Raw genomic sequence first — 24,895 nt, 5'->3', positions numbered from 1 at the left:
GTGGAGATACTCGATTCTCTTTCACTTTCTCCGTCTCATTCTGGTTTCATCGTCCTTCCTTTCATTTTCTCTTACTGTCACGTTATCGATCATTCAAAGATTCTACACTGTAGTAGAAGTGTTCAGTCTATACTAATAATAAAACTGTAACCTATTTTTTTCTGATAATTTTAGATTTTACAAAAATGATTAGTGTTAACATGTACGGGTAGACTTGAGCAAAGTCTTAGGGTAGTATGGGTTTCCGATGATGCTCCGCCACTAACATAGTAAATTTCCCCTCAAATCCCGCCACGTTGCATTGGGCTCAGAAGTGTCAGCTCTGCCATAGGATATCAATTCTGTCAGCTCCGCCATGGGATCTCAATCCTGATAGTTTCAGCTCCATCATGGGATCTGAATCCTGATAGTTTCAGCTCCGTCATGGGATCTCAATCCTGATAGTTTCAACTCTGCCATGGGATCTCAATCCTGATAGTTTCAGCTCCACCATGGGATCTCAATTCTGATAGTGTCAGCTCCGCCATGGGATCTCAATCCTGATAGTTTCAGCTCTGCCATGGGATCTCAATCCTGATAGTTTCAGCTCCACCATGGGATCACAATTTTGGTAGTCAGTTTCACAAAGGGATTTTGATCCTGATAGTGTCAGCTCCGTCATGGGATCTCAATCCTAATATTATCAATTCCACCGTGGGATCTCAATCCTGATAGTTTCAGCTCCGCCATGGGATCTCAATCATGATAGTTTCAGCTTCGCCATGGGATCTCAATCCTGATATTATCAGCTTCACAATGGGATCTCAATCCTGATAGTGTCAGCTCCATCATTGGATCTCAATCCTGATAGTTTCAGCTTCGCCATGGGATCTCAATCCTGATAGTTTCAGCTCCACCATGGGATCTCAATCCTGATATCAGTTTCACAATGAGATCTTAATCCTGATACTGTCAGCTCCGCCATGGGATCTCAATCCTACTATTGTCAGCTCCACCATGGGATCCCAATCCTGATAGTTTCAGCTCCGCCATGGAATCTCAATCCTGATAATTTCAGCTCCGCCATGGGATCTCAATCCTGATAGTTTCAGCTCCGCCATGGGATCTCAATCCTGATAGTTTCAGCTTCAACATGTAATCTCAATCCTGACAGATTTAGCTCCGCCATGGGATCTCAATCCTGATAGTTTCAGCTTCAACATGTAATCTCAATCCTGATAGTTTCAGCTCCGCCATGGAATCTCAATCCTGATAGTTTCAGCTCCGCCATGGGATCTCAATCCTGATAGTTTCAGCTCCGCCATGGGATCTCAATCCTGATAGTTTCAGCTTCAACATGTAATCTCAATCCTGATAGTTTCAGCTCCGCCATGGGTTCTCAATCCTGATAGTTTCAGCTCCGCCATGGGATCTCAATCCTGATAGTTTCAGCTTCAACATGTAATCTCAATCCTGATAGTTTTAGCTCCGCCATTGGATCTCAATTCTACATACAGTGACATCAAAAACTTTTTTCTTACATTTTTATTGTACCTTGGTTTTTTGACTGTACCATGCAGATTTTAATTAATCGTAAGTTTTAGTTGCCATGGTAATATTTTACATGCATAGGTACAATCAGGACATAATTTAAAATGCAAGGAAAAAGTTTTTGATATCACTTTACATAGCTTATTGGTTCTAGTGTTATGTTTCATCAATAATAAGTTTCTTTGCGTATTTGTTGTGACTGTACCAAGATTTGTATCTCGTCAACAAAAACTGTACAGAAAAGAAACAAACTACGCGTAAAATGCGTTGCGAAACAACCTGCAGACAACACACGAGTAATTTTCATACTAAAATTCAAATCCTTGACACTATTTGAGAGTATATCTGTATATGTGAGTAGAATCACCCGACCCAGTAAAGACTGGTTTTTCTCCAGCAACTCAAATTACCTATATATTTTAATTCATTTTGCAATTACCACATCTTTAGTTTTTCATCACGCAGAAAGCATTATATTACCGTATAAGGCCACTAATTTTCTTTCTTCTTACACGGATAATACGTACAAGAAACAACTTGTGATTAGGGAAAATGAAAGGCTCTTGCCCAGTAACAGAGACGAAATGTCATTATATTCACTCTTAGACAAGTAACCTCCTACATTAGTAACCTGAATTAATGATTTGATTAAAATGAAAAAGAAAAAAATTATAAAGCGAAAAGCGCATGACAGGGAGAAAAATATCAAGACAGATAGAGAAAGTAGGAATGCTTAATTGGGGGAAGGGTGACTATATAGATGCTTGCAGCAAAGATAATAGAACGGGTTTGGCGTGGCTAAGATGCATGAAAGGGTCTTAAAATTGTCACCGAAGAAGGAGACAGCCTCTGGCGTAGCTCAGTCGGCTAAGGCGCTTATTTGCCGATTCGAAGTTGCGTTCGGGCGCGGGTTCGATTTCCGCGTCCATACCTGTGGAGTAACGGTCAGCGCGTCTGGCCGTGAAACCAGGTGGCCCGGGTTCGAATCCCGGTCGGGGCAAGTTACCTGGTTGAGGTTTTTTCCGGGGGTTTTCCCTCAATCCAATATGAGCAAATGCTGGGTAACTTACGGTGCTGGATCCCGGACTCATTTCACCGTCATTATCACCTTCATCTCATTCAGACGCTAAATAACCTTAGATGTTGATACAGCGTCGTAAAATAATCTAATAAAATAAAAATAAATCGATTTCCGCTTGGGCTGGTTACCTGGTTGGGTTTTTTCCGAGGTTTTCCCCAACCATAAGGCAAATGTCAGGTAATCTATGGCGCATCCTAGGCCTCATCTCGCCAAATATCATCTCTCTATCACCAATTCCTCGATGCTAAATAACTTCGTAGTTGATACAGTGTCGTTAAATAACCAAGTAAAAAAAAAAGGAGACAACATCTGTACACTATGTGTGGGAAAGGAATCATGGGATCACATTCTAGCACACTATAAGGGAACACAGAATCTCCGAAGAAAACCTCTACCACTCTCGATACCAGGTCGGGATAGGGGTTGTTTGCATGTCTTGACCTCACGGGGAAAAAAGAATACGAACAAAATACTGGATGCTTCCTCTTCAAGGCGAGACAATTTAGAACAGTGACCGGCATGTTCCGTGCTCTGTGACGTCATACGACGTAGCCTCCTTGCTCTTTGCTCGGCAATCTCTGCATGCTGAGCACAGCGTGGAGAGAGGGTTCAACTGAACAGTGGTGGTGCGGGTCTATGCACTGACAGAGCGCTATCCATTCTTCTGAGATAGTATGGGAACAACACAATTACAATACATTTGTACGAAAACAAAACTGTACAACCTTGATAAATCAATGTAACAAAATATTTTCGTTTGTAATCAAATTTAATGTACTTACAATAATATGAAACTCATAATACAGCCACTTGCAGAAGCGTTTGCATATATAAATGAAATTCCGAAACTGCTGCAAACATATAAATAAATACTTTAAGCAGTACTGCAACACTTTATCTATTCGGAAACTTGAAAACAGTGTTTTTAACTCACATTTTTCTACATAATATACAGATTAAACTATATAGGTCCTATCTTGGTGAGTAGTATGCAAAGTATATTTCAACTTTTGAAACACACCATCACTTTGTGTCACTACCGTGCCCAAGCTAAACGCTTTGTCAAGATTTTTTTTCCTCTTTTCTCGCGTACTATTTTTGCAATATTTGGAGTCATAGCCTGGCTAACACACAAGCGAAGAATATGTTTCAAGTTCAGGTCAGACAGGTGGTTTCTATGTTGTGGTTTGCAGATCTTCATACAGAAAAGAACTGTTCACATACATACGTAGATCCGAATATGCTCAACATCCTAGCAGCAAATCTATGCAATCGAGGGAATCTTGCCTGGGGAAATCTTCTGTAAAATGTAGATAGATCCTTTTTGTTTTCAACAGTCCCGTTCTACTGCTGCACTGACGCCACTGCGCTGGTGTGTGCTAACATTAATACGGCTCAACTGCTCGCTCTCCCAAGCTCTTGCGATCTGACTGGCTCTTACGTCACAACTGCAGCATCTGCCGGTCACTGATTTAGAACTTCAGCTGTTGCAGTTTATGACACGACCTGACGAAGGGATAATGCTGACTATTGAATTGTACACTTTTATGTCTGTTTGTATGCTTTGCATGTACAGGGACATCGCTTTATTTTTACCAATATTTTTAACATTAACCTGGCTATACTCGGAAACACTGTTACCCCCCCTTCCATTACAGGAGTTTGGAGTTGCTAGTGCAATATGCAAACAAATCATTTTACTAGCTATAGGAGGAGAGAAAAGTAGTGTATCCATTTGTTACAGGGAAATACAGTATTACGATTTTCAGTTTGGTCATTACTTTTGCAGTATTTTATAAAGAAACAGTAGAATAGTAACAATTTTTTTTCACAAACTCAACTCTTCAGGCGGTTATACACTTATGTAATGTCTACTTTATTCAGCATATTACTAACCTCATTTATTTCCTGAGAATTTTGTGAGCACTTCCGTAAGAAACCCCAATTTCTACAGCTAGCTTCTTAACCGACTTATTAGGACCTCGCTGCATCCTTTCTCTAGCATCTGCTACAGCATCTTCTGTCACCTTTGTTCGCCATCTTACACTTTTCTTCCTTTCTGTACACTCTGTTGCTCTAAATTTATCTACCAGATTAATAACACTTCTACGAAAATATTCCGTAATGATATAATCAGGAAATTGTAAAAAAAAAAAAAAAAAAAAAAAAAAACTGTTGTTGACATTCGGTTATATTGTAATGCCAGTTTCCATCATCGTCCTTCATACCTACAAACAGTAAAACAAAACTCTTGTTTAAATAATGCTGTTAAGTACCGTACCATATTATAGGGTACCGTACTTTCGATAACTCTAATCTTCACTTGTGCTCAGTCCACACAAATAAATTCAGTTATGCTACACACCATACCTGTGTGAAAATAAACTTCAATAATATAAGCTTTTTCTTGTATAGAAAATGCAACATATTTCTGAAACGCACTGCACTCTGTACTGTTTATTTCACTGCTAGCAACAGCGGCCGTAAGTTTGTGTGACTGACGTTAGCAAGGAGATTAGTGAAAGGGGTGGGAGTCAAGTACATTTAGAAACGCAGGTACAATAAAAATTGAAGTAAAAATAAAATTATGTCCCTGTACCACTGTGTGTTTTATGGCGAGTGATTGGATTTTAATCATAGGTGAGTGGGACGAAATCTACAAAGTAGTATCTGTTTTGCAAAGCATGTAGGGTCAAATGACCCGTGCACTGGATTTAAGGGTAAATTCTGACAGTGTAGTGCAGTGATGTTAACTGGAGTGCAAGTGCGCCTCATCGCCGGTATGCGCTGTTCAGAACACGTAGGGCACGCAGGTACAGGGACATCATTTTATTTTTACTTCAATTTTTATTGTACCTGAGTTTTTGAATGTACTTCACTCCCACCCCCTCTACTAGTAAACTTCCAACCGTCCACCACACAGAACAAGGCCGCGTATGCGGTACTGAGTTAGTGAGTATAGTACGTTCCAGAAATATGTTCGAGTTTTCCAGTGACGAAAGAGCTTTCAATATTGAATCATATTTTTGCACAGATACTGTCGTCCGTTTGTCTACGACGTTTCCCGGTTTCCCCCACTCGCTTCTGTTCGCCCCTCTGTAAAGTCTAGTAGCTGGACTGTCTTAGCTCTTTTCTGAGAACATTAATTTCTGTTAGGAATTGGACGTTTACCTAATATTATACAACTGTTTAAAATAACTTAAATAAAGGGGCCTCGTTAAGTAATTAACTGTCACGTGATCCCATCCCCCTTTGCACGACTCTGCGACAAAACCACTTGGACGGACAGTAGATAGCATTTCTGAGTAATTTTATCTTTTCGGATCGGGCAGAAGTGAAGATTAAATGTACAGTACACTTTTATAGAGTAGGTATAGAATTATTTCAACGAAGGACGAAAATTGTAATTGGCATTAGGTACAATAGTCTATAGTGCGATAATATGCACATTAGAACTGAAGCCTGTATCGAAATGAACGGCCACCATTTAAAAAAAATGTTTAAATATCCATATTATGATTATTTTTCAATTTAACTTCATTCTCTATGTTGTACGGTAATGTGCTGTAGACAGTATAATATAGGTATACTGCATAATGAATACGTCCATATGGACAGCTCAGTTCGTGAGTAAAAACACTCATTGTTAATACTGTACTATATTTTAATTAAACAAAAACCTAATGAAAATGATCAAACTCAAAAGCGCGATATTTCCTAGTTTACGTAGGCCTAAATGGATGAACTACTTTTCTTCCCTCCTATACCTAGTAAAGTGATTTGTTTGTGTATTACGCCAGTATCATCGAACTCCAGCTTGGAAGGGGGAGCAAGCGGTGTTTCCGGTTCTAGACCTTTAATCCGAAGATATAGCCAGGTTAATGTTGAAAATGCTAGTAAAAATAAAATGATGTCCCTGTACAAGTCACTGATGAACTCAAGCGTTGTACACAAGACACTGAGGAAGAAGTCGTTCAGTAAGTTTTAGGCTGACTGAACTCCCGACTTCTTATGAGTGAAAGAGATGTTCTTTGATATATGGAAAGCATTTAGTTATAGAGAGAAGCAATGTGAAACGCCTGAAATTATTAATTGATGTACCTACGTATTGATGTATTGAAATTTTGTTATTTTATTGACATTAAATAGTAATAAATTTATGTTTAAATATATGTACTGTAGAGGTTGTTTCTCTCTACATTACATTTAAGGTTACAGAATAAAATACAAAAAAGTATGGTGCTAATAGCGTAGACTCATTACTAGACTTCGTTGAATTGCCACACGCAGCATGAAATCAGATTGCCAATGTACGGTAGTATAGAAGAGGTGAGCGACCGCCCGGTCTCGTAGTAGCAGCAGTTCATGTCAAGAGTTGTGACCGGTCCAAATAGACAGAGCAGCTACAACTAATGTATACCTATGTAAGCACTTGTTTTTGCATTACTGTGGTTGGAATAGTCAAAGTTTAACATTTGTTCAGTGCAGACAAGAATTCAATGAAACATACTACAATGAGAGTGTTGCTGTTCCAAACAATTACTCCTGGAATAACCTTACCCCCGCAGCCAGTCTTGACCCGTTGGGGAACGTGGTTAATTCTGTTAATTATTATGCAGAACATTATGGAAAAATAATGGAGGTAATTCATGCATTGGATAGCACAGACAGTTCCGCTGTTGCAGCTGTAAAATCATTGCTTTCTGAACAGCTATTGAAAGATATTCTGTCATTGATTCTAATTTTAAAATCGTGTCCAAAAGTATCATCCTGTTAGAATCGTCTAAACTACAACGCTCAGAAGCCCTTCATATAGTGGATTATAAGTATCACAAACCATTATCCAAAATAACAATTCACTAATTTCAGAAAAAGTGAAATGTAAGTTGAGAAACATTATTGCTAAAAATTCTGCCTATTCACAACTTCGTATTATAAATGATGTACTATCAGGTCACAACAAGACGTCTGAAGGTGGTGTACTAAAAAGTAGTGACTTTCCGTTCTTCAAATATGTACGTATTACATCGTGTGATGTTGAACGTACATTTTCCCAATCTAAAAACTGTATAAGTGACCATCGGAGGAGGTTACTTTGCAGTCGCTCAAAATGTACTTAACTCTTTACTGTAATGTACATATTCAAGGATTATGTATCTTACATTAATAATTGTATATTTACATGTTTAGACATTTCCTACTTCAATGATCATTCATTATATTTCTTGAATGCAGGATACAGGTTTTATTGTAACCGCAGTATACTGCTCAGTGTTTACATCAGAGACACGCCCCCTTCTCAAACAGTCTATACCTCGTGCACAGTAAACCTTGCGAATCTCGTGGCAATTCCACGAAGTCTACTCATTAAGAATTCTGCCTAAAAATTTTCAAGATATTCCGTCCATAGATTTTCAGTTTGACAATGTTCCTTACCATTGTGATGCCCTTTGATTAAGCCGAGGAAAATCTGTCCAGGTTCTTTGAATTACGAGAAGAGAGCCAAGTTGGAAGATCGCTTTGCCGGGTAATATATCCAGGGTACGAATATTTGCGGTGCAAATTATTTCCATATTTGGGAATAAGCACGTATGTGAGCAATTTTCCTACGTATGAACCTCATAAAACCAAGACTAATACCAAGAGTATCATATGAAGAGTCCACTGCAAGAATGATGGATGTCACTTTCTTGTTGAAAGTGAACCAAGACTGTCAATGCATAGCTTAAGACATATAGAATGTACATACAGAGTTATATAGCATTAACGCTGATAGTCATTGTCCAGTAATGATCGGAAAATCACAGTTAAGCTTTGAGCACTAAGCATTTTAAACTTTCAATTGCTTCTCCTGAAAAATGTATTCCAAATGACATCCATCATTCTTGCAGTGGACTCTTCATATGATAATAAGCGTGCTATGCTACGTCATGCTTCAGGAAACATAATTTCGCCGGACATAAGAAGGTTGGTGTCAGCAAAATCAAGAAAAAGCACTTCTGTATTAGACGAGAAGTCAGGAATTTAAATTTGTTTCTAGAAATGTGCTGTTCATGTAATAAGTACATTATTAAGTATGTAACAGTTACATATCAATTAATTAGATAGGCCTCATTATCTGAAACATCTAAATAAAAATATACTATGTTTATTATTTGTTGCAATCCTATTATTTCATTTTCCCGTATGCACAATATCCTGTAATTTCTTTCACTTTTGTATCGATAAGTTTAAAACAGGAAAACAGTGTTTTTATACTAGTTGGATTATTAGATAATTATATAAAAGTTAATTATATTCTAGTTATTATCTGAAAGTATATAAGTTAAGGAGAAGCTATGTTTATTATTTATTGTAGCTTACTATTTCATAATTTATTGCATTTATTAGAGAGGTACACTCTAGAAAACATGTTCTGATTTCTTGTTGTCTTGTATGAATGTAACACTTTATCCATTATTTAAAAACAGTTTAATTAATCTTGCCAATAGTTTTCACTTTTCTCACTCCTTCTTATACAAGGTGATTCACGAGGAAAGGTAAAAAATTTAGGATATGATATCTTAGGCCATTTTGAGTGAAAAAGTTCATATGAACATAGGTCCGTTTTCGAACGATAGCGGAGCTAGATGCATTTTTTTGGTAAAACGTCTCGCCCCAATGTGAATCAGACGTTGCCATATGCTGCTGACGTGAGACAAGATCATCGATGAATGACGTAACATTGGAATCTGCATTGTGAGCGATGTAGATAAGAGAAGAGAAACAAACCGGGTAGTGGGGCATTACAAATGTCATAACAAATACGCTATCACTTATCGGTTCACAGCAGTTCAGTTACCTACCTACAGTACAGTAGTTATACAGGTACAGTTATCGGAACTATTGTGTTTTTCAAGATGCCTTATAAATTTTCGACTGCAGAATACGCCGATATTGTGTATGTTCATGGTTTGTGCGATGGAAGTTCCTTGCGTGCCGTCGCTGAATATGAACGACGCTTTCCGAACAGAAGGGTATCATATCGAAGAGTATTTACTGTCTATGGGGTTGAGTGAAAGACTTGGTATAGCAAAGGAACGAGAAAACGAGAGAAGCGCTAATCGACCGTATTTTGGATGCGGCATAAAGACAGCCACGTGCAACTCTCCCGAGCGATCAGCGCGATTCACGCCCGAGCGCAACAGTGCATTGAAGTAGGAGGAGGTGCCTTTGAAAACGCGCGAAAACATCGACCCCGAATTCTAGAATATTAGGTATGTATGCATGCATACGTGAATATAAACTTTAAATTTGTCCGTTATCTGTCTCTAAATGCGAGTTAGTAAAATGGAATCTCAGACGTTTTTTTGTGAAATCAAAGAGCCATATCTCCGTAACTGTTCCAAAACGGACCTATATTCCTATGAACTTTTTCACTCAGAATGACTTCAGAATTCACATCCTAAATTTTTTACCTTTCCTCGTGAATCACCCTGTATACTGCTGCTGCCTGCAGAATAGATTCATTGCAACCAGTGAGCGCTTGATCGCACGCAGAACCGTGTATGTGGTCTTGACCTTGACATCGCTAGTGTGGTGTAGTTGTGTGAATAATTGCTAGATAAATCCGCATCTGTCTATCTGCATATGTGTTACATTTTGTATTTGTTATCTTTTATACAGGAGCTGAAGCACAGCAACGACCGGACGACGGCAGGCCTCAGTCCGTAAGCGAACTGTTCAACACGACTTCATGCATTGAACAGCCCTACACATGTCCACATCCGCGCATCCAGTTCTACTTATACACACGGTGAGATTATCTTCAACACAATACGTACAGTAGCCCCAGTGAGGCATTTGTAATTAGATATTATTTTTTTCCTTCTGTACGGAGGAAGGGCCTGAAGCCTATACTAGGGGCAGAACAAATAGGCGGGTATGACGCACCCCTCATTCACTACCCCGACTCCTATACCTCTCAGAACCTGGTGGGTTCTGTTCCGAATAACTTACTCCTCCACTGACACGTTTTTCACTATAGGAAAACTTAAAAGAACAAATAAAATAGTAACGTGATTTCTAGTAATTACAAACACATGATTTACTGAATATTGTTGTTTTGTTAACTGTTCGAACACAGGTCTGAAACTCATACGTAAGTGAAAACAATAAGACATCGCTCATGAGGTAACTAAGCCAGAAGATAATGGGTCATGATGGCCAGTTTTGTTTTCCCCTCCATTGCATACATCGCTGAATAGTAACATATTACACTAATCAGACTTTAGATGATATTATCATTTATAATATTTCGCAAGTTAGCTATTTCACAAATGTAATAATTATTATAATGTAAACCTAATACGAGAAATCAGATATTTATCATTAGGCCTACACACAATTATTTTATTTTTATGTGTTTTCAAAATATTTTATTAAAATAGTAAATACTATAGAGTTATGAACTTCGTGAATCATGAGAAAATTGAAAATTAAAGTGCAAAAAGTTAATATATTTTTACTGTGTGTAGAAAATATAACATGAACGAATTTCGTAAGAAAAAAATACTTGTGTATTAGAAGCACACTTAAGAATGGCTTAACTTAACAAAACAAATAACACAATAAGTATGACTAAGCAAACTGTGCTGCACAAATTCTCTGAACCGATCGTAGAGAAACACCACACGCCTTGACAGTGGCTGTCTGCGTTCTCACAAACTTTAAGTTCTTTCAAGAAACAGTAAACTTGATAAATAACGCCTTTAGTATGGCTTCTGATATCAGGGCTCGACTGAGACATGATAGCGATTACTTGGATGATTAGTATTTAAAAAATTGTTTATTATTATATGTGAACAATCTATAAACAGTAGTATCACAGATGAGCACTTGTCAACAACTAACATTCGAAGGCAGAGACAGGAAGGTCTCTTTGTTCAGGTCATAAACCGCTAGAGATTACTGTGGAGTGAGTAGTTTCTACATAAGACCAAAAACCCGCCTATTTCTTTTGCCTTTACTACAATACTGAAACCTCTAGTTAGCTTATTATGCCTTATCAATTTATCATCCTTATATTGAGAATTATTTTAAGTTCGAACAGTCGCGCTTTTTGTCAATCGAAAATTTTTCTCCGCTCCACCCATCTTTATCATAGTATTGACAATGTTGATCAAAATATAGGTAATGCTCGTTTTAATTTTGATCTTAGTAATGGAGACAGTGGAAAATGTAATGGTTATTTTGGTCACAATGGTTATGGCCGTTTTGGTGTTGTTCGCGGGATGTTTGTCGTAGAAGATGTAGTGCCGGTCTCTATTATAGTGGTGAAGGTCGTTTTGGTTTGGTGACTGTAGCAATGTCGGTTACAGTGGTTGTACGCCTTTTGGTTTTGGTGGTGGTAGGTGTAGCAATAGCAGTAGTAGTAACATTTTAAACACCGGTATTAGTTTTATGGCAGGGAAGTAAAAGATCTTAAGTAAAAATTTTATACTTTTCAGGAGAGCAGTAGAAAGATTGAAATTGGTATCAATTATAGAGTTTTTTAATTAAGAGGTTTTTCCTGGATATTATTTGTTTATATTTCTTCTAAAATAGATAATGTTGCTCATTTAACAATTTTCTTGGTTATTTCCAAAAATAGCCGCACTTACGCCTTTTTAAGACTAGAACCCAAACTGAGTAAAAGGGACTATTTAAACATAAGACCTTTTTCATATCAAAACAAATGAGAAATGTAAATTATTAGGAATGCAAAATGGGTCTTAAACAATTATAGGACTGTTTACCCTGGTGCTTAAAGTATTAAAAGGAAAGGACATCAGTATGTGATAAAATGGCTAAAATACAAGTTAGATCTTTTTAATAGGGAAGCATGGAAAGTAAACATGTGATGGTCTGTAAGGAATAAAGTATTAAATATTCTTAAGTTCTTTATTCTGTGTGTGCTCGATTCAAAAGTACTTAGGACATTTGGTAACGCTCTATAAATTCAGTCAGGATTCTTATTTGACTTTAGCCATTTTACCAGGTTGTAGAGAACTGTTTCCGCTTTCAGAATATCTAAAAATCTCATTTTCACAAAAAATTGACTTAAGACCTTTTTCCTCCCGGCCACAGAGTTTATTGTGAGCAGTGTTAGTTTTAGGTATAATCAGGACCTTATTTAGGTGGTGTTAAACAAGGCACTTGCCCAGAGCGACAAGTTTCAGGGGGCGCCAAATTTCTACAGGGACATCATTTTATTTTTACTAACATTTTTTATATTAACCTGGCTATACCTTTGGATTAATGTTTCAGAGCCGGAAACACAGTTTTCTAACCCCTTCCACCATTGAAGTTCGATGATTCTGACGTAAAATACAAAACCATAACTTTATTAAGTATAGGAGGGAAGGAAAGTAGTTCATCCATTTACGTAAACTAGGAGATATCGTAATTTTGAATTTGATAATTTTCATTAGGTTTTTGTTTAATCAAAATACAGTACAGTATTAATAACAGTAAGTGTTTTTACTCACGAACTGAGTAAAGTTATCCATGCGAACGTATTCATTATGCAGTGTATATTGTACTGTTACAGTACATTAGCGTACAATATAAGAGAATGAAGTTAAATTTAAAAATAATCATAATATGGATATTTAAACACATTTTTTAAAATGGTGGCCGTTCATTTAGATACAGGGTTCAGTTCCTTTGTGCATATTATCGTACTATAGACTAATTCCAATTACCAGTTTCGTCCTTCGTACTAGTAACTCATATTGAAATAATTCTATACCTGTCATATAAAAGAGTACCTTACGTACTGTAAATTCAATCGCACAAATAACATTACTCAGACATGCTGTCTACTGTCCGTCCAAGTGGTTATGTCGCAGGATCGTAGAAAGGGGAAAAATCACGTGACAGTTAATTATTTTATTTAAGTTATTTTAAACAGTTGCGGGTGAGGGAAATCGGGATGCGACGTAGGCAAACGGACGACAGTACCTGTGCGAAATATGATTCAATATTGAAAGCTCTTTCGTCACTGGAAAACGCGAACATATTTCTGGAACATACTATACTCACTAACTCAATACTGTTTGTGTTTACTACGACCTTGCGACTGTGACTGTATACGCTTGGTTCTGTGTGGTGAACAGTTGGAAGTTCACTAGTAGAAGGGGTGGGAGTGAAGTACATTCAAAAACTCAAGTACAATAAACATTTAAGTAAAAATAAAATGATGTCTCTGTAGAATCTCGAACAAGAACTGTGATGAAATGGAACATATCTGTGATAGAGTATAAATTTTTTTGTCGTTTGGCAATGACAGAGGAAGAAAGAAGCCTCTTTTGATCTAAATTAGTGTTCTGGATCCTGAAGAAACCCATTTATAAGCTCTTGTATACTTAATAATAATAATAATAATAATAATAATAATAATAATAATAATCCGTGGCGCCACAGCCCTTGAAGGGCCCAGACCATGGCTGCTGGCCTCACGTTCACATGCCGAAGTAGAAGTGGACGATCATCCAACCAGAATGGAGGTATCGTGTAATTAGCACGATGATTCCCCCAGCCGTTATAGCTAGCTTTCACAACCGGATTTCGCTACCTATCGTAGCTTTCCAAGTACGTCACGATGCTGGGTGGACACCGGTCCCATACACTGGCCGAAATTTCATGAGAAAACGTTTTCTCTCATGAGGACTCGAACCAGCGCGTATTCCGTAACGCGAGTCCTAAGCAGGATGCCTTAGTGCACGACGCCACGGCGCGGGACCATTAAAATAACAGTGAAGTAAATATTTTCAGAATTAATTGAGGCGTTGTTTGGAGCAAGAACTTAACCACAAAATCTTGAATTTGAGATACAGAGCGGCAAACATTTTAGATTTGTGACAAGAACTTTGGGTAGAACGACATTCAAATGTTTCTAGAGGGCGCTCTGTTTGTCACAGGAAAATAACATTGTCAGGAGGAAGATGTGTTAATAAGGATTCAATATATGCTGGAACCGGAAAAATTACGTAAATTACGTTAAGTTGTTACTGAGTTGTTTAGGGAACGCCTCATCGTGTCTCAATAGGGGACAATTACACCGTACTAAAACCAGACTTTTAATCGGTGTACAGACAAGAATAACAATTAAGCAGCAACAGTAAAATATATATAAAAAAATAGAGGACACATGAAATTACATTGAACTGATTTTTGTGAAGAGTGACTTCATTTTAACCTCCTCATTTATGTAATTATTTATATTTATAATTTCAGTTGTGCAACAAATTGCATTATTTTTAGGCAAGTGCAAGAAGCGAAAATTAAAATAAATCCTACGTATCTTTTATTTGCAGGGGGACGACATTTTTTGCTCAGGGACATAAGGACCCCTAAATACGATCCTGGGTATATTCAAATGCATGACATTCGGTCAGTGTTGTTAATTTGTTAAAATAAGCTCTCGTACTATGACCTACATGGTTAACCTTCATTGTAGGCTAGCCTTTACATTATATCACTAATTTGAATTTGTTTGACATTATTTTAGAGACACACAGAAGAATCCAGAGCTTCTGAATACTATGAAGGCCAGTTCATTGTACGAGTCAAGATTCAATGCAAATAACCCAACAAAAATTATTATACACGGCTTCGGTGGCGGTCGCCATCTTTCTCCTAGCACAGATCTCAGAGATGGTAAGTATACTTTTGTAAAACCTTGAGGACATTGTTTAATACTGTCCTACAAATCATAAATCTCTACTATGAGTAATGCATAATTTATATGTCTCGTACGTAAATGTATATTTCATTAACATTAACCAATTCCTTGCGGTGTAAGAATGTCTCATCGTAATGCTATGAATTTATGTAAACTTCATAATGTGACACTGTTGAAAGTGGCATATCATATAGTAACCCCTCTAAAATTACAAATCAAGTAATTACTGTCTTCCTCCGACGAGTTTAGCGCTGGGACCTGAGGTATTCTTGCCATCGGTGCAGGGGGGTTGCAGGTAGATTCTTTTGTTGCTACAGTCAAACTGAGCCGAGCGGAGTGGGAAGTATTAATCGTCCAAAAATATGCAGTCTTCAGTTTGTAGTAGTGTGTGAATATGTCATATACATATTGTTTACCTAGGGCTATATGGTTTTGTTAATATATTAAATATATTGTTGCAATTTTTGCTCAAATATCTCCCTGATGTCAGCTATGTTAATATTATATGAATTACTCATATTAAATATTTCACCGTTACAAGTCATTCTTAAGGAAACATGCTGTGGAAAAGTTTTTGGTCTTATTCTACTGGAATTTTAGAATATGTGTGATTGTTATCGTGAAAAACAGATTCCTATAATGTCATGCGAAAATCATTTGTTGGTGATGTCTTAAAATACAAATCAAGTAGTTTTACTTCTCAAGTGAGTTCAGTGGTACGGTATATTTAAATTGATTACTTTACAAATTTAATTCAGTTCTACTAATCACTAAATTTTATAGTATGATTCTTCTTTTCATTTATATTAGTGTAGTTTTATTATGATTTTTCTTTTTATTTATTTTATTGTATTTGTATTACTGGTGGTGTGATGGCCTTAACTTCACCAGAATAAATAAATAATAGACTAAATAAATAAATAAATAAATAAATAAATAAATAAAATTTTCTACAATACTTTCCTTCTCTGAACACGTTAGAAACTCTCGTAAATTGGGCGAATGTTTTCACCATGATTGTATCTCCTTCCAGACTGGCGATGTCACTGTCCCCTCCCACTCCAGTACCGCGCCAGACTAGTCTGAACCGCATTCCTCTCAGCACTAAACTCCTCCGAGGATGAAAGTATATAGATTTGTTACTGTAGATATTATCTATTTTTCGAGGCCGCAATCCGTTTACGTGTCTAATATAGTATGACACAAAGAAATCACTTCTTTCAGAAGCGAAGTTAAAGTCAGGAGTCCTCTGTAATAGCATTATATCGCTAAACTGGAGAATTAGCACGGTAGCTTTTAACCGTGCCGTTACGTTTACCACCAAATTCAACTAAATACACAATGTCGCCAACATAAAAACATGACGTTGGTTGTTCCATCTATATTAATTATAGTGTAGAACCAAGGGTTCGTCTCGTCTATTCAATATCCGAGTTTCTGTAACACTTAACACACATGTATCGCATACTATTTTTGGCCGATCTTAATAAAAAAAAATAAATTAGTAGTAATCATTTTAGTTTGTTATTTGCCAGTAGGATTCATTCATTTGTTTTTATTCGTATTTGTCGATAGGTGTTATTCATTTGTTTACTTACCGCACGTGTGCTGTAGGTTAACTTACAAGGCCTACCAAAAACATCGGTAAAGTTGTTAAAAAACACGATCGGCCAAAAATTAAATTATATAATTATTTAATAAACTAGTTATAATTATTGTGAAGTTTAATAATTAGCCTATATATCCTGGGACACTCTGCGTTTTGAAATAAGACGTTTCACTTTGGACTTGAAAGCGTTTAAGGTCGGGTAGCCCTCAACATCAATAGGTAATGAATTCCAAAAACGAATAGTGTCTATTGTAAAAGACGAAGAATAAGCCGGTGGCTTGCTTTTACGCAAATAGGTACTGCTACTCCGCAAAATTCCACACTTTTTCAGCAAAACGACGGATTGCAAATGCACAAAATATTTCAAGCCCTAAATTAAAAGATCCTTAAATAAAATTAATACTTGTACAACAACTTACCTTCAAAGCACACTGTCCAGTGATTGTCCCGGGATGCCGTTTGTCTACAGTACGATGGACTGGAACCGAAGTGCAATTTTTTTAACGTACTCCAGTAATGATAATTCAACACTTTGATATTTCCTCCATAGTTCAGTTGCAACACGATGATTATCTTGATCAAGTCTGTTTGTTTTTCTGTTATAACGCACTGTGTTGAAAGAAAGATACATTTCACTCTGCAGTTGCTCTAACACTTCCGTAAATTCATGGATAGAGGGATGAGGTTTGTAAAGTGTTATTTCAGATGACGATGGAACGATTCAGCCTCATTTGTTGTTCTGATTTTATCTGTTGGTACACTGGCCTACAATTTAGAAGAGAATTTAGCATCTTCACTTGCATAGTTTTCAGGTACAGTACATAGTCTAGGAATCTCGTTAACTGGTTGTGATTAGGAGCAATGCTATGCATCTCAACAAACTCATCCCCTACTATGCACGGAGGTACATATTTTAAACCAAATATATATTTCAGGAACTTTCCTACTTCGGCATTAGGATTGGTATATTCAGAGCGAAGTCCCAGATCGAGTATCTTCCTATACCACGTCTGACCTAAATGAAAACCTCAGCCTTTAATGGTTATGTTAGGAAACAATTTTTTGATTGCATTATGAGCAGCAACTCCAAAATCTAAAATTATGGTTTCAGAATTGAAATCATCACTACACAAATCACGAATACGTTTCCACATGCATTCGTAAGCTGATACAGTTTTCGATAACAATAAAGAAAAAGCAACTTGTACAGGGACATCATTTTTTTTTACTTCAATTTTTATTGTACCTGAGTTTTTTAATGTACTTCACTCCCACCCCCTCTACTAGTAAGCTTCCAACCGTTCTCCACACAGAACCAAGCGTATACAGTCAAAGTCGCCTTACGGTCATAGAAAACACAAACCGTATTGAGTGAGTATAGCACGTTCCAGAAATATGTTCGCGATTCCCAGTGACGAAAGAGCTTTCAATATTGAATCATATTTTCGCACAGGGATTGTCGTCCGATTGCCTATGTCGCATGCCGATTTCCCCCACCTGCTTCTGCTCGCCCCTCTATAAAGACTGGGCTGTTTTAGCTCTTTTCTGAAAACATTAATTTCTGTTAGGAATTGGACGTCTACGTAATATTACACAACTGTTTAAAATGACTTAAATAAAAGGGCCTCATTAATTAATTGTCACGTAATTTCCCTCCTTTCTACGACACTGCGACAAAACCACTTGGACGGACAGTAGAAAGCATGTCTGAGTAATTTTATCCTTTCGGATCGGGCAGAAGTGAAGATTGAATGTACAGTACGGTACGTAAGGTCTCTTTTATACAGTAGGAACAGAATTATTTCAACATGAGTTACTATTACGAAGGACGAAACTGATGATTGGAATTAGGTACAATAGTCTATAGTGCGATAATATGCAAGAAAGAACTGAAGCCTGTATCGAAATAAACGGCCACCATTTTCAAAATAGTGTTTAAATATCCATATTATGATTATTTTTCAATTTAACTTCATTCTCTATATTGTACACTAATATGCTGTACACAGTATAATGTACACTGCATAATGAATACTTTCGAATGGATAGCTCAGTTCGTGAATAAAAACACTTACTGTTAATACAGTACTGTATTTGGTTAAACAAAAACCTAATGAAAATTATCAAACTCAAAATAGCGATATTTCCTACTTTACGTAAATGAACTACTTTTCTTCCCTCCTATACCTAGTAAAGTTATTAGTGTGTATTTTACGCCAGTATCATCGAACTCCAGTCGTGGAAGGTGGTAGCAAACGGTGTTTTCGATTCTCAATCGTTAATCCAAAGGTATAGCCAGGTTAATATTAGAAATATTAGTAAAAATAAAATGATGTCCCTGTATATGTATGTATAGTATAAACCTGATGAAAGAGTTTTAGTGAAACGTAGAATGTTTGATCCGCTAATATATTACGCGCATTACTACACTGAAACTGCAAATTTCGTTCGCAAGTAAAAAATACTGTCTTATTTTCGATGTCTAGAAATCAGAAACTTTCGCCTCGATTTGTTAAAATATTTAAACTATTTAACTGTTCTAATGCCTCATTTGCATTGCAAGGGTGAGTGGGCATCTGTTTTCTCCGGGTTCTGTGCAATGCTAATAGAAATTTGACTGTTTGCATTCTCTGAATATTAAAAATATCTGACATCTATAATCCTGTTCATATTATTTTACTGGGTTGTAAAACAATTTCTTCACACGCTTTTCTTTTACAACTTGCCCGCAAAATATGTGATTCAATAATACCCCTAGCGCTTTTAATTTCATGATCACGCAAGTCTCATATATACTATTTCACTAAATTCTGCATTAGTCTGTAAAATCGCGGTACATTTCTTTTCCGTGCTTCTCCACTAAATATTTGCCGTAGTCATTTTACGCTGTTTTCTATATTTTAAATTGTCCTTAACAATGCATTCCACGCCACGATTTGTGACCGTTTTTATAAAAGACATTTCACTTTAAATTCACTTCCTATCACAGTCAGCACTTCCTTCCAAGAGCAACACTTCCTTTCAACTGTGGTTATGGAGACATCGAACCAACGCCCCTGTTCAGCGCCATCTACACCAGCGGTGACCAAAACCCGAGCTGCAGTGATTACACGCGATAGACAGCCTATGAAGTAAGAAGACGGAGGAAAGATACTTGGCATGAAAACTACAGGGACATCATTTTATTTTTACTAACATTTTTAATATCAACTTGGCTATATCTTTGGAATAAAGGTCTAGAACCGGAAACAGCGCTTATTCCCCCTTCCAAGACTGGAGTTCCATGATACTGGCGTAAAATACAAACCACTTTACTAGGTATAGGAGGGAAGAAAAGTAGTTCATCCATTTATGTAAATTAGGAAATATCGCAATTTTGAGTTTGATAAATTTCATTAGGTTTTTGTTTAATCAAAATACAGTAATGGATTAATACTTAGTGTTTTTACTCACGAATTGAGCTATCCATTCGGACGTATTCATTATGCAGTGTATATTGTACTGTTATAGCACATTAGCATACAATATAGAGAATGAAATTAAATTGAAAAATAATCATAATATGGATATTTAAACACATTTTTGAAAATGGTGGCCGTTCATTTCGATACAGGCTTCAGTTCTTTTGTGTATATTATCGCACTATAGACTATTGTACCTAATTCCAATTGAAGTTTCGTCCTTCGTAATAGTAACTCATATTGAAATAATTCTGAACCTACTCTATAAAAGAGTTCCTTACGTACTGTAAATTCAATCTTCACTTCTGCCCGACCGCACAGATAAAATTACTCGGACATGTTATTTACTGTCCGTCCAAGTGGTTTTGTCGCAGGATCATAGAAAGTGGGGGGGAGGGAATCACGTGACAGTTAATTACTTAACGAGGCCCTTTTATTTAAGTTATTTTAAATAGTTGTATAATATTACATAGACGTCCAATTCATAACAGAAATTAATGTTTTCAGAAATTTTCTGTCCGTCCAAGTGGTTTTGTCGCAGTATCATAGAAAGGGGGGGGGGAATCACGTGACAGTTAATTACTTAACGAGGCCCTTTCATTTAAATTATTTTAAATAGTTGTATAATATTATGTAGACGTCCAATTCATAACAGAAATTAATGTTTTCAGAAAAGAGGTAATACAGTCCAGCTACTAGACTTTACAGAGGGGCGAACAGAAGCAGGTGGGGGAAATCGGGATGAGACGTAAGCAAACGGACGACAGTACCTGTGCGAAAATATGATTCAATATTGAAAGCTCTTTCGTCACTGGAAAATGTGAACATATTTGTGGAACGTACTATACTCACTAACTCAGTACTGCATACGCGGCGGTTCTGTGTGGAGGACGCTTGGAGTTTACTAGTAGAAGTACATTAAAAAACTCAGGTACAATAAAAATTGAAGTAAAAATAATATGATGTCCCTGGACAACCAGTGGTGGTTCCTGTACTAACATCTTGATCAATCCCGCGGATAAAAATCTCAAGCTTTGCTGTATCAGTAATGTCACTGCTGTCATCAGGAACCAGTGAATAATATACGATTTTTCTTGCTTCTTTTCTTAACCTCCCTCTTTAATATAATCAGGAATTTTCTAAATTATTCTCTCGATACTTGGTCGAGAAATTCGTAGTTTTTCTAAATTAAAAACTTCTTACAGACAAGTTATTTAAGTAAATCAAGATTTCAGATATAACTCCCTGTAAAGTCGATTTGAATAATTTCGAGGGAAAAATTGTTCCGGAGCCGGGTATCGAACCCGGGACCTTTGGTTTAACGTACCAACGCTCTACCACTGAGCTACTCGGGAACTCTAACCGACACCGATCCAATTTTTCCCTCTATATCCACAGACCTCAAAGTGGGCTGACAACCGTCAAGCAACCAACTTCGAGTGCACACCAACTCCGTGTGACTTAAATTGTGGCTTTCTGTTAACGAACAGTGACGTGTATTATGCAAATCAAGATTTCAGATATAACTCCCTGTAAAGTCGATTTGAATAATTTCGAGGGAAAAATTGTTCCGGAGCCGGGTATCGAACCCGCGACCTTTGGTTTAACGTACCAACGCTCTACCACTGAGCTACTCGGGAACTCTAACCGACACCGATCCAATTTTTCCCTCTATATCCAGAAAGCCACAATTTAAGTCACACGGAGTTAGTGTGCACTCGAAGTTGGTTGCTTGACGGTTGTCAGCCCACTTTGAGGTCTGTGGATATAGAGGGAAAAAATTGGATCGGTGTCGGTTAGAGTTCCCGAGTAGCTCAGTGGTAGAGCGTTGGTACGTTAAACCAAAGGTCCCGGGTTCGATACCCGGCTCCGGAACAATTTTTCCCTCGAAATTATTCAAGTTATTTAAGTTATTTTAATCATTACTCTTTTGAGAAATTCTGTTCTATTAAAAGGCTTCAGAGCACGAGATATTTCAAACCCCATTAGGTAGCTGACTTCCTTACATTTATTTATCTCATCTTTCTCTTCCTGGCTATGATTTAAGACATGTCAATTCCTGGCGTTTAACAGTTCGTTGACACATAATATTGAATCAGTTTTTCTACAATATTATTATTAAATGAATAACTAATAAATAGTTACCCTCATGTAAAGATTAAGAAGATTAAAATTGAGATAAAACCTAATAATTTTATCCTAGGGAGAAGAACTAAAAATATCAATATTCATGCACGTACAGAAGAATTATAGAAACACATACTTAGTGGTCAGCAGTAGCAGTAGCAGTAGCAGCAGCAGCAGCAGCAGTAGTAATACATTATTCAGCGTGGCAATTAATGTATCTATATATACTCCTAATAGAACCGTTGAGCAAAGTAAACATATTACATTTTGTCTTACAGAACAACAAAAAAGTTCTCCTTCTCATTCTTTACGAAACCACTTCTTACTGCTGGTAGAGACAGAGTTTATAGAGCGACACAATACCGCCACTGCTTGCCTTCAGTACGTGAATGAAACACACAGCAACGTACAGGAAACTTCTCGTACATCAGATGAATTGTGCGGAATTGTAAATGTTGTTTTTCCTGTATCGAAACAAAACATTTTACTATAATTTTCTATTATTTTGCGCATTACCTATCCAGTCGAATACGCGCAAGTTCTGTGGAGGAGGACTGACAATAGAGTGCCGTGTTGTGATCAGGTATACAAATTATGATTTGTGGATAGATTATGAAATCGTGATGCTAGATATTCAGAGGTTGATGTATGTAAAATCTGATAGAGAAGAGAAAGACAATGCAGACTGCGTCTGTCAGCCAAGCGGAGCCAAGACAAGTCATTGAAAAACGGTATACATATAAGTATACGTAATACAGGGACATCATTTTATTTTTACTTCAATTTTTATTGTACCTGAGTTTTTGAATGTACTTCACTCCCACCCCTTCTACTAAGGAAGTTCCAACTCCACACAGAACCAAGACCGCAATAGTAAGCAGTACTGAGTTACTGAGTATAGTACGTTCCAGAAATATGTTCGCGTTTTCCAGTGACGAAAGAGCTTTCAATATTGAATCATATTTTCGCACAGGTACTGTCCGTTTGCCTACGTCGCATCCCGATTTCCCCCATCTGCTTCTGCTCACCTCTCTGTAAAAGCTGGGCTGTCTTAGCTCTTTTCTGAAAACATTAATTTCTCTTAGGAATTGGAAGTTTACGTAATATTATACAGCTGTTTAATTTAACTTAAATAAAAGGGCCTCGTTAAGTAATTAACTGTCACGTGATTTCCTCCCTTTCTATAATCCTGCGGCATAACCACTTGGACGGGCAGTAGATTGCATGTCTGAGTAATTTTATATTTTCGGGTCGGGCAGAAGTGAAGATTGAATTCACAGTACGTAGAGTAGGTACAGAATTATTTCAACATGAGTTACTAGTACGAAGGACGAAACTGGCAATTGGAATTAGATGCAATAGTCTATAGTGCGATAATATGCACAAAAGAACTGAAGCCTGTATCGAAATGAACGGCCACCATTTTCAAAATTGTGTTTAAATATTCATATAATGATTATTTTTCAATTTAACTTCTTTCTCTATATTGTACGCTAATGTGCTGTAGACAGTATAATATATACACTGCATAATGAATACGTTCGCATGGATAACTCACTTCGTGAGTAAAAACACTTATTCTTAATACAGTACTGTACTTTGATTAAAGAAAAACCTAATGAAAATTATCAAACTCAAAATCGCGATATTTCCTAGTTTACGTAAATGGATGAACTACTTTTCTTCCATCCTAAACCTAGTAGAGTGATCTGTGTTTTACGCCAGTATCATCGAACTCCAGTCTTGGAGGGGGGAGCAAGCGGTGTTTCCGGTTCTCTAAAGGTATAGACAGGTTAATATTAAAAATGTTAGTAAAAATAAAATGATGTCCCTGTATTAAATAAACAGATTTACTATGAGGCTTAATAGATACAGCCTAATAGGCTATTTAGAACAAAGATAAATAGTTCATCTCAAAAATTTGGTAGGAAGAGGCAGAAAGGTAAGCAATGAAGGAAAAGAGGAGCTGAAGAAGGAGGGAAAAGAAGACGAAACCCAATGATGAAATATAAAAATAGTTAAAGGAGAAGAAAAAGAAAGAGTATAACTTGAAATAGGCTTATGAACCCACAGCAAGATAATGCATAATAATGACTGTAATAAATATTAAAAGCTCAAGGATTGCAACCTTTGGTCCGTTCCGTCCACATTCTTGTGAGAACCTTGAACCAACATAGACAATCGCAAGTAGCGGAATTCCTTCGTCATGTGTCCAATATGGCTCAAGGACCCGTTTGCGACAACAGAAGTCAAACAAAGTAAAAGATAGATACCGTAATCATTCTAGGTGGAAATACCCACTTTTACACACTTTCGCACTAGAACTTCGTTGAATATGCAACTGCATACGGTACGTCTTCTTTCTCAGTCTATTTTTAATC

At 37.0% G+C, this 24,895-nt stretch overlaps 1 protein-coding gene across 2 annotated transcripts in view; it reads left to right on the top strand.

Moving 5' to 3' along the window:
• LOC138700294 (inactive pancreatic lipase-related protein 1-like) overlaps positions 1 to 24,895 on the top strand; it is a 133,259-nt gene that overhangs the window by 69,898 nt on the left and 38,466 nt on the right. For both annotated transcript variants that reach the window (XM_069826805.1, XM_069826806.1), the window contains exons 3-4: positions 10,277 to 10,406; positions 15,144 to 15,292. In XM_069826805.1, the coding sequence (XP_069682906.1) occupies positions 10,277 to 10,406; positions 15,144 to 15,292 (279 nt within the window). The remainder of the gene's footprint in view (positions 1 to 10,276; positions 10,407 to 15,143; positions 15,293 to 24,895) is intronic.

The sequence above is a fragment of the Periplaneta americana genome, chromosome 5 (assembly GCF_040183065.1).
Source record: "Periplaneta americana isolate PAMFEO1 chromosome 5, P.americana_PAMFEO1_priV1, whole genome shotgun sequence".
In the NCBI taxonomy this organism is placed as follows: Eukaryota; Metazoa; Arthropoda; class Insecta; order Blattodea; family Blattidae; genus Periplaneta; species Periplaneta americana.
Note: the sequence above shows the minus strand (reverse complement) of the source record. Positions and strands in the feature narration are given on the sequence as shown.